Source organism: Montipora foliosa, chromosome 14 (genome assembly GCF_036669935.1).
Source record: "Montipora foliosa isolate CH-2021 chromosome 14, ASM3666993v2, whole genome shotgun sequence".
In the NCBI taxonomy this organism is placed as follows: Eukaryota; Metazoa; Cnidaria; class Anthozoa; order Scleractinia; family Acroporidae; genus Montipora; species Montipora foliosa.
Genome location: NC_090882.1, coordinates 14,200,348 through 14,210,347, shown reverse-complemented (window position 1 = coordinate 14,210,347; position 10,000 = coordinate 14,200,348). Strand labels below are relative to the sequence as shown.

At 39.4% G+C, this 10,000-nt stretch overlaps 1 protein-coding gene across 2 annotated transcripts in view; it reads right to left on the bottom strand.

Moving 5' to 3' along the window:
• LOC137985232 (uncharacterized) overlaps positions 1 to 9,912 on the bottom strand; it is a 10,555-nt gene extending 643 nt beyond the window's left edge. The window contains exons 1-5 of one of the 2 annotated variants that reach the window (XM_068832784.1): positions 9,764 to 9,906; positions 8,125 to 8,203; positions 4,804 to 5,353; positions 2,395 to 2,563; positions 1 to 1,315 (exon numbers count right to left, since the gene is read on the bottom strand). The exon at positions 1 to 1,315 is cut by the window's left edge and continues 643 nt beyond it. In XM_068832784.1, coding sequence (XP_068688885.1) covers positions 702 to 1,315; positions 2,395 to 2,563; positions 4,804 to 5,289 — 1,269 coding nt within the window. In that variant the 5' untranslated portion in view covers positions 5,290 to 5,353; positions 8,125 to 8,203; positions 9,764 to 9,906 and the 3' untranslated portion in view covers positions 1 to 701. Of the gene's footprint in view, positions 1,316 to 2,394; positions 2,564 to 4,803; positions 5,354 to 8,124; positions 8,204 to 9,763 lie in introns of both variants that reach the window. The other variant, XM_068832783.1, reaches the window with a different exon arrangement.
• Between the last annotated feature and the right edge of the window lie 88 nt (positions 9,913 to 10,000).

Genomic DNA, 10,000 nt, shown 5'->3' with positions numbered 1-10,000 from the left:
ACATTGATGAGTGCATCTTGTTGAGCATTTATTGATGTTTCATACGGTATCATAACATTGCCGTTCAGTGAAACCGTTGGGTGGATTCAATCCTTCCAAACAGTACTGTTTGTTGAAAGTGTTAAAACTGGTTTGAGCCTCCTTCGTCGTCCAAATAGTAACGACCGTTTACGAAACCGAAATTTGCCTCGGCGTGATATGCGGGTTGAGTTTGTTGGTTGTCTACTCGGGACAGTGCATCCGTCACGATGATGTCGCGGCGCACAGTCTGTTCCTCTGGGAACCCTAACAGGGCCGAGCTTTTCGGGGCGGACTGCAGAGCACCTTCATCGACACCTTGAAGCGTGACACTGGCCTGCAGTCAACAAGCGAGATTGGAACACCCATGCTGGATAGGTCGTTGTGGCAAGCCACCATTTGTGGTTTCCGAGGAGACTCGACTTGATGACTCTGCTTTGAGAGGTTTTTCTTTAGATACACCAGTTTTCCCCTATCCTGAAAAATACAATGTCCAATCTGCTTGATTGATTTGAGTTAAAATGATTTGATATCTATGTAGTGTCCCCAATTTGTTCTCCAGCGCTGGAAGACTTGACATGTTAAAACAATTCATTAACACTCAATATTATAATTATTATTAATCGCAGATTAAATGTTAGTAAATTCAAACTCAGCTCAGCCCGTTTTCTCTACTTGCAGATTCACATATCAATCAAGAGTTGATTTCTTGTTCTAAGTCGAGTAGATTTCACGACCTCTTGAGTTATGTTTTCACAGTTTTTTAGAATAAGCTTTCTCAAACTCGGCCACTGTTTTTCATCGTGTTTGATGTACCACTCCACGAGGAGAGCATCAGAGATTCCCGTGCACCCACTGAGATCAAGCGTTCTTAGAACAGGAAACATGGGAGCCACATTTCTCAACTGAGCATCCGTTACACTCAATCCCGCCAAACCCAAGTAACGCAAGGTCTTGCCAACAAACTTGGAAAGTTCACCAAGTTCTTCGCCTCTTATCCTCGTGGAGCCGTTCAAATCCACCCACTCCAACTTTGTCAAAATGTGGACAACTTCTGAAAGGTTTCCAGGGAGCCTTGTGCCAGTCAAATTTAGCTTCGTCAAAGCTGGTAGTCTGGGAAGGATTGTGAATAACGAGGAGACATGACAGCGAGTTACATTTAGGCTGGTTAGGGTCTCGTTCTGCGCGGAGCCGGGAAATATCCAAGAGAGTAAAGTCTCTGTCACGACCAGCGGACAGTCAGTTACTTCTAGCGAGGTCAAACTGGGACAACCAACAGACTTCGTTTCTTGATTATCTAAGGTTAAAGAAAAGTCTGAGTATAGGTCATTATGCCCATGATTTCATATTGACACTGGAAATGACCGTGTGACTTCTGGGTACAAGATTCATTTAAAGTTGTACGTTTACACCGCTTCTACCTTTGGAACGATCCATCGTCGTTCTCAGTCTCCGCGGTTTTTTCTGACTAAAAAGGGCTCTAGGAACGAGGATGGTGAAGATGGTGAAAGAGGACTTGAGTTCTGAGCACGCGTATTAGATCTTTTCTCAGATGCGCCTGTGCAGAGTGGAAAACTGATCGTCCTGATCCATTCTCGTCACAAGAGCCTCGGATCGACCCAAGGCTCTGGGAAACTATATGTCGGAAAACATGCGCCGTAGGGTTCTTATAGACAAAACTTGGCGATTTGAACCTTACAGCGCCTGCTCACTCCTCGTGCTAACATGAATGGACCAATTAAAGACGCTTTTGATTGTTCTTCACGAAAACCAATGACAAGACACTTTGTTTCAGGGTTCCCCAGAGCTCTTTTCTCTCTCAGTCAAGAGAAGAGCTCTGGGGTCGAGAATGGTCCTGATCATGCTGAAATCGTGCTGTAAACGCGCGCACGGCATTGATAGTATTATTGTAGGGTGAAGCAACGTTCTTGGAAAGTTCTAAACTCTGAATGAAGAGCTTAAGACAAGGCATCTTTGAGGGATGGGATCACCAGAAGTGGAGCTTTTTCCGCACCCTTAAAAGTGGTTTTGGTTCAAATTTCCATCTATAATTTGGGGGGGAGGGGGGGGGGGGGGGTTGGAATTGGAATGTAAATGGTCTGTGTTTATCTTACTTATTTGCAGTGTTTTTATTTTGGCATTCGTATTACAAAACTAACCAAAGCACTAATAAAATACAAAAAGAAGTCAAAAATGCCCAACGATTTTACCTCCAAGTTACTGAATAGAAATTCCTTTGGAGTAAAGAGGTTAACGACAACTACGTCTCCCTCCTACAGCTTGAGTCGTGCTTACAGATTTTACTGTCTGATGCCAGGCATTTTTACTCGGTGTTGAGAAATCCCTTAGGAGCAAATGGGTTAAAAAAATATTTACCTTGAATACCTCTACTGGCAATGTAAACGGAGGCCAGAGTTAGTACTTGTATATTTGGATTTGATATCAGAGCCTTAAAATGGGCCTCCACAAGAGCCACATGTATAAGTGAAATACTTGTTAGTTTGGCAGCAAAGCAATTAAGACCTCTCAGTAGATCCATCCCCAACTATAAAACATAAATTACAAACATATTTTTCAGTCTGGTATTTCCTCGTTGAAATAAAGTCAAATTTATCCCTTGACCCCAGGTATTCAGGTATCAAAGGATGATCGGTCTTCCCAACAGACAAGGTTTCTGCATAATGTAAAATTATTATCAACATCATCATTTCACAAAGATTAGTTTAAACTTGAGACGTTAGAATGGGATGAAGACAAAACATGGATTACCCCCATGGAGTATCTCCAGAAATAGTTAAGAGGTAAAAAAAATTCTTTTTTTGAAAATGGAACTCCCAAGCAAAGGCTGCCCAATTCGTGAAGCAAAATTTAAATCATTATAAAACCTACCTGTCGTCTTCCACGTCTGATGTTTAACAAAGCACATTTACTATACCTGTATTTCTGGGTAGTGGCCAGCTGATCATTTATCTTTTTTCAAAATGGTGGCCAGCCGTTACAAGACTCGCACCAGCGGAAATCATTTAAGGTACCAATTATGTACAGTCAAAGGGCATTCGACTTTGAAAAAAAATATTTTGACATCAAAACTATTTTTAGGGGTACTCCATAGGGGTATTCTGTTTAGTGGTACACTTGTACTCCATGTTTTGTCCTCAGGCACTAGAATTTCGAACTCTCCATCAAATCCCCGGGACCTCAGACAGAAAGCACCTTTCACAGGATGTTGGCAGTGCCAAGAAGCAGCCATGATCTAAGTGAGATTTGAAGTACAGTATTTTGGTATGTTACCTAGTGCCCCCTACCTTGCGGGTAGAGTCTCTTCGATCTTCCTTAATAAGTCGGGAAGAGGAAGACGACTCTGCCAGCCACCTCTGTCAGTATTCTTTGATTTGCCACTCATCCCAAGAAATGGATGAGTCAGTTCAGTTTTGACTTGTCAAACCTGTTTGTTTGTTTGTTTGTTTTTTCGCGCATGATCAATCGCCACGCATCACCAATATTTTTGAAATTTACAACAGCGTTTCAAAACTCTAAATTCCCATGAGACTTTCCTCCATAACTAGTCTGCCAGAAACCTAAAAATGTTTCAGTAAAAAAGGAAATGGCAATTTAAAAGTATGAACTACCTTGAGTTTCCAAGGAAATGGTTCCTTGGTTGTCGTGTGTTTGCTAGAGTTGTTCGAAAACATGTATCCAGACTGTTTTCCTTTCGTGGTTTAATTTGTGGTTACTAGTCACGTGTGACTGGCACTGAATACACTTGAATTTTTAACACATGCACAATACGATGATGATGTCAAGGCGGCTGGCAGAGCCTTCTTCCTCTACCTAACTTGTCTTGGAAGATCGAATGAGACTGCTTGCAGGATAAGTGCCCCCAGCTGGGAACAACTGCTGTTGTCCAACTTCAAATCAGAACTCTGAATAGTTTCATATTCCTTTATTTCGATATTGTGGTCACCGAGGATAGCCACATCAATGATTTGGCATTTCCCAGCGGCATCCTTATTCCCAACAACAGCCGGTCTCCGATGTTCTATCACTCTGTCAGTTTGGATGTTAAAATCCTATATCTTGACCTTTCGATTCTGTGATTGTACCACAATTTGTCCACTTCAATACATTATTATCCACTTCAATACATTATTATCCACAATTTATCCACTTCAATACCGTCCTTACTATGTACTTAACAAAATATCACATTATTTTGTGATTGGTCAATGACGAAATGCATAAATAGCTTATAGAGTGCAATACGGAAGTTAATATGGAAACAAAGTGATGGAGTGATTTTATTGAGTATTATAATAAATAAAAAGTTAATGTATGAACTTGCTCGTGGATTTCATGATTTATGGCCACTTGTGATGTTTTGAAAATTCTCATATTGCACTTGTTATATTTTGTGAACTTTCGAAACATCACCCCTGCCCATATGATTTCCTGTACATATTTTAATGCAGATACATTAGAGGAGATAAGAGCATAATAATTATTATTATTTAGAGTGTCTCAGTTTGCAGTCCTTTTGTGCACAAGTTCAGGGTGTGCAAAACAAAAGTTTTTCTGTCCCTTGGGACTTAAAATGGTTGCCTGTCAAAAAGGCCCAATCATGTAGCACTCCCATGTTTGGTGCAAACCCTGCAAAAAAATGGCGGTTTTGGCTTTTTTAGTCGTGTAAATTTCTCGGCCTTGTTCTCATAGATGTTGTCACCACTTACGCTACACTACACTCCTTACCTAAAGACTTGAATTTGCTACATAAAGTTTTCTTCATACCTTTAGTTCGAAAGCCCTTCCACCTGGAGAAAAAGTCGAGCGTAGAGAAGGTCTCACTCCAGCCAAATTGTATCCAAGTATTATTTCCTCTAGCCCCGGTAGTTGTTGCAGGACACCAGTGAATTGTTCATATGATGTCATCCAGTGGATGTCTCTCAAATCAATCTTTTTTAGCTTCCAATTACCAGCAACTGCAGCCTTCCTCAGGATTGGAAAAATGGACAGGCCTGTCAAAGCAAATGATATCCTTTCCAACTGGGATCCCAATGACTGCAGTATAACCTCTATAACATCATTTTCCTCGTCACATTTACTATTTTGAATGACCAATTCTGTTATTCCTCTCGATTTAATTCCTCGCAGGATCCAAGGGTCAATCTGTTTACTTTTTCCCTCAGTCTTTGACAAACACATGATCACTGTGATTTCCCTCCAGAAATAAGGTGCACTGAACAATCGACGGAAATATCGATTGACCCTGAGCATGTTTCCAAGGTCTTTTGGAGCAAGAAACTGAGTAATGTGAGAGATGATGACATCTGGTAGTGACCTAAAAGTGTACAAAAGGTATTCAAGTTAAGTGAAGCTATGATCCTCGCAGTTACATGTAAGAATGCAATTTGAGCAATTGAGTTCACAATAATTATTAATCAAGAAAAATTCAGGACTTCAACAGGTTCAGGGTTTGAGCCCGTGACTTTGCGATGTCAGTGCGGAGCTCTAACCAACACCCGCATTGCAAGGTCAGGAGTTCAAATCCCCTTTAAAGTCCTGAAGTTTTCAGGCTTAATTCTCTCCAAGCAATTGCAAACATTGTGTTCATATATGCGTAGATCATACAATGTAGCTTCACTTGATTTCATATCCGCAGTTAAATATAAATTATGATTCCTTTTGTTATCATTTCATTGTTAAAAGAAATTTAGTTAGCTACAATCTTGGACAAAACTTGTTGGGAAAATGTGATGCTCTAATTTGTCTGTGTGATAAAGATTAAATTCTTCCTACTTTCCCGCCTCCCCCCATTCCAATGTTGGTTGGAAAAACGACCAAAGGCTTGCACAGTATTTTGCATCACATTATCAACATTGGTATCGGGGGGAGCGGGGAAGGACCAATATATTTTGACAGTGCATGGGTGCCAAATGATGCTTAAGATAGACTTTTTCCCAAGAGTGCACAATACCTTTGTAAATGTTCATGTCCAAGATTGTATAATTCATGTTTTCATGATTATAATCAAATTCAAAGAGTCTCAATGACCATGGACAGTTTAATATGTAGATCTCGTGAGAGTCTCTATACTGGTGTAGTTTGAATATTACTGGACTGCTGCATGTAGGTTTTTGGGACAAAAAGATACCTTAATTTTTGTTACCAATTGGAGACTGTTGCGTATATGACAGTTCTGAAGGTTGTTGATTACTCCACTTATTGTAATCGCTTAGTTATGGATTGGTTGCAAGACTATCAGCATGATTTTCATTCAAGAGAATTCAAAGAAACTTTCTCCCCACAGAGAGAGGCTGCAAATGCAATAAGTAGACAGTATTTATTTAACTTGTCAAGCACTTCATTTTAATTAAATCAAATCCCGAAGGAACTTCAACGGGAAATCCCGCCAGGTTTCAGATGTTTTGCAACTCTCGGGCTTCGGATAAGTTCTTAACCATCGTCTATGTTAGAGGATCATTATGAAGACAACTTAACGCCAACCATTCAATAAAACAATGATTAACAGATACTTTCAACGGTTAACAGGGAAGGTGCAATGGAAACAATAGATGGTCATTGTTTTTTCGGTGTCTTGCACGTTATTCGTTGTTAACCGTTGAAATGACTACATTTTCTTCTGTTAATCGTGCCAACTGCCTTAAATCATCGTTTAGGGTTCATTCCTTTCGAGTTAAAAAGTTCCTTAATGTGTGCTAAGAAAACAACATACATGTCATTTTTTCTGGCTCTATAACACCAATAAAAGCCATGCTTAGCCTGGTCACTTGCTAATTGATTAGCACTGTCTGCCATTGTTAAGTGCCAAAAAAATGGCTTTCATTACATATATGATCCCATAATTGGAAACGACAAATTAGCTCAAATTAAGCAGCATATCATGTCGTAAAATTTGGTACAAAGGATTCTTTGGGCCAATGAATCTGCCATAACTTTTTTTCATTTTTGTATTTTTACAATCTTGGACAAAACTCGTAGGGAAAATATGACGCTCTAGTTGTCTGTGTGATAAAGATTAAATTCTTCCTACTTTCCCCCCTCCCCCCATTTCAATGTTGGTTGAAACAACGACCAAAGGCTTGGAATGCACAGTATTAAATTTTTGCATCACATTATCACATTGGTATGGGGGGGAGGGGGAAAGGACCCAATGGCATATATTTTGACAGTGGGTGCCAAATGACGCTTGAGATAGACTTTAACCAAGAGTTTTGTCCTTAGAAGATTGTAGCTAACATAGCATAGATTGGCACCACAAAGTCCTGAATATTCTTATTGTCAATTTGCTGTAAGGTGCCCTCATGAGTTTCAACACTTTCAAGAAACTGTGACTGTCTTACCATTGTCAACCTGAAGCTGACAAACCCTTTTCAAATTAACTTTGTACTCAACTTTTGAGTGGTACTAGTAGTGGTGGCAAAAAATTCTCTATCACCCCAATCTATAAAAAATTCAGTTTTCCACTTTTGCACAGTTAATACCAAAACTGGCAAATAAAATAAATTAATAGATTAATTTTAATGACTTGAAAAAAAAAAGGCAAAAACACTTGGAAAAACTAGACTTTTCCAAGAATGCATTTCAAAACATGAGGGAAACAAGAACAGCTAAAATTTCTAGAAGCTTTTAAATTAATACCATGATTTAAAGGGAAAGAATGGTCTAGAAAAAGTTTCTCTAAATTAGGAAAACTTTTCCCCAGGAATTCGAAAATAATTGCCATTTTGTCCAGTTCCCTGTTAAAATGTGACAAGAGCTGACTTTCAAGTTGCCTCTTTCGTGACTTGGAGAGCGCCATCTTGGATATGACGTGTTATGATGTACATAGTAATAGTCAACAAATGTGTTCGATCTTACCAAGTTCTTCGATCCCCGATCACTTTTGTGTGACCTTTCTGCTTCGAGAAATTCAAATGTAAGATGAACTATGGTAAACGATCTTGTGGTTCAATAGGTAGCAGGCCATGTAGGCCATAAGTGCGACAGAAACTCAAGTCACTTTAGTTAATACATTTTCTCATCAATCAAACTACATGTATGCGGCAAAAATCAGCCAGAGCAAATGAAAGAAATATTCGACAAGCGTACCTTTTTCACTTTCTTCCTTCAGCAACAGCCGTCTTCGATGCTTCAGCAAACGTATTTGTTTGCTTTCACACTCATGTCACTGGGAAGCATTTAATTTAGAATAAGCTGACGAAACTTTCAGATGTTGCGCAATACACCTAGCAAGGCTTTTTCACAACAACAATTACCGCTGTTGGGGTGTATGCTTTTGAGGGGGATGAAGCTAGACACATATCTAGACTTGAGAACACACATAGAAATTTTAAAAAACCCAAAGCTTACTTACAACAGAAAATTAAAATTTAAAGAAAAGTTGGTTGGCGAACACACATAGAAATTTTAAAAAACCCAAAGCTTACTTACAACAGAAAATTGAAATTTAAAGAAAAGTTGGTTGGCGAAAATAAAACGGGGACAGTTTCCTCAAACATGAAAACCTGACTGCTATTTTGTCTGTTCGGATCTGTCATTTTACCAAGGAGGACTTCAAGCGGGATCTTCAGGTGTATGAATATTGGTCTTGGTGACATTCACTTCATACGGAAAACTCAGTCAACTAGTCCAAAATATCATTATAATTTATTGGAGCGAGAAAACTGAATCAAGCCATAGATGACTTTCACTGTTATGCGCTAATAAATGTAACTTGAAATGTGGTTAAATTTTGTTAGCAGTATAGCAACTACTCAAACGATTTACTCTTACCATTTGATGGACATATGTAAATCGATCGTTTGTTTTGAAGTTGTAACAGGGATCCCGTAGAAAGCCATGGTACACAGATTAAACTTGATTTCCCAGCATTTATTTTATTTCACAGCAATGAGCATGTGATAGCACTGCACAAGCTCTCTTTTGCTTTGTAAAACTCCTGCGTATAACTCACAAATAAAACCGTCTTTAACGACCACGAGGTAAATCTGTTCAGAGCTGGAGCCAACATCAATACAATTTAGCCTCTGGATTAAGATTCAAGTCTACAAAGTATTGCTCTCCTCGCCTGTGTTTTTCTTCTTTACAATCAAGTACATTTAGTCATCTGGAGAAATCCTTGACCCTTGCTATGTCATAGCCTCTTTTGCACACACAAAAACAAAGATGGCGGATTTCAATTTAAATTTGCTTATTTTTGAAGCGTTATTGTTGGTTATTTAAACACATTTAGTCCAAATGAGTGGTCACGTATGACAGCACAGGTAAAGAACTTTTGATTCAGGGAAAATTCTTCTAGACCGTACTTTCCCTTTAAGAGATAAAAGCTTCAGTAAAACGTCTGCAATGCGGGTCAACGATAAGTAATGTATCCCTAAGGTTGTACCCTGATCGTCAGTTGGGGGATGAACAATTTGCGAGGCATTGACATGCAAGGCATCTGAGAACACTTTCTAATAGCGTGGATAAACAGTATTTAAGTCTAAGCACCCATTTGAAAACGGTTAGCAGTCTACGAGGAGAGGGACGTTGGCTTTCTGGTCAAGAGATAAAGACAGTTGGAGGCTTATAATTACGTCCTACAGAGGATCAAGAGGATTTAAAGTAGTGGTAAAATAGTGGCAGTGAACCCTTCATTCAAGTCACGATCGCTGACTAGCCTGAATTTCAGCCGCCTCCTCGTAGCCAGCGGAGTAAGGCTAGATCACCTACTGGACGAACGACTTACCTTAGTGGAAAACAATTGCTCCTTGTAGGAAAGTTGAGATTCATAATAAACCACTTCTAGTGTCTGTAAATGACAGAAACAAGGCGCGTATACTGATTGTTTTATGAAGAAATTGTACAGGCGTTCCCAACGCAATGAAGTGCCCTGGAACGAATATTCAGAACAATCTGTGTACAAATACATGAAGCAGCTAGTGTGGTGGGTCCGGGAAATGATGTTAGGCAGATTTTGTTGTGA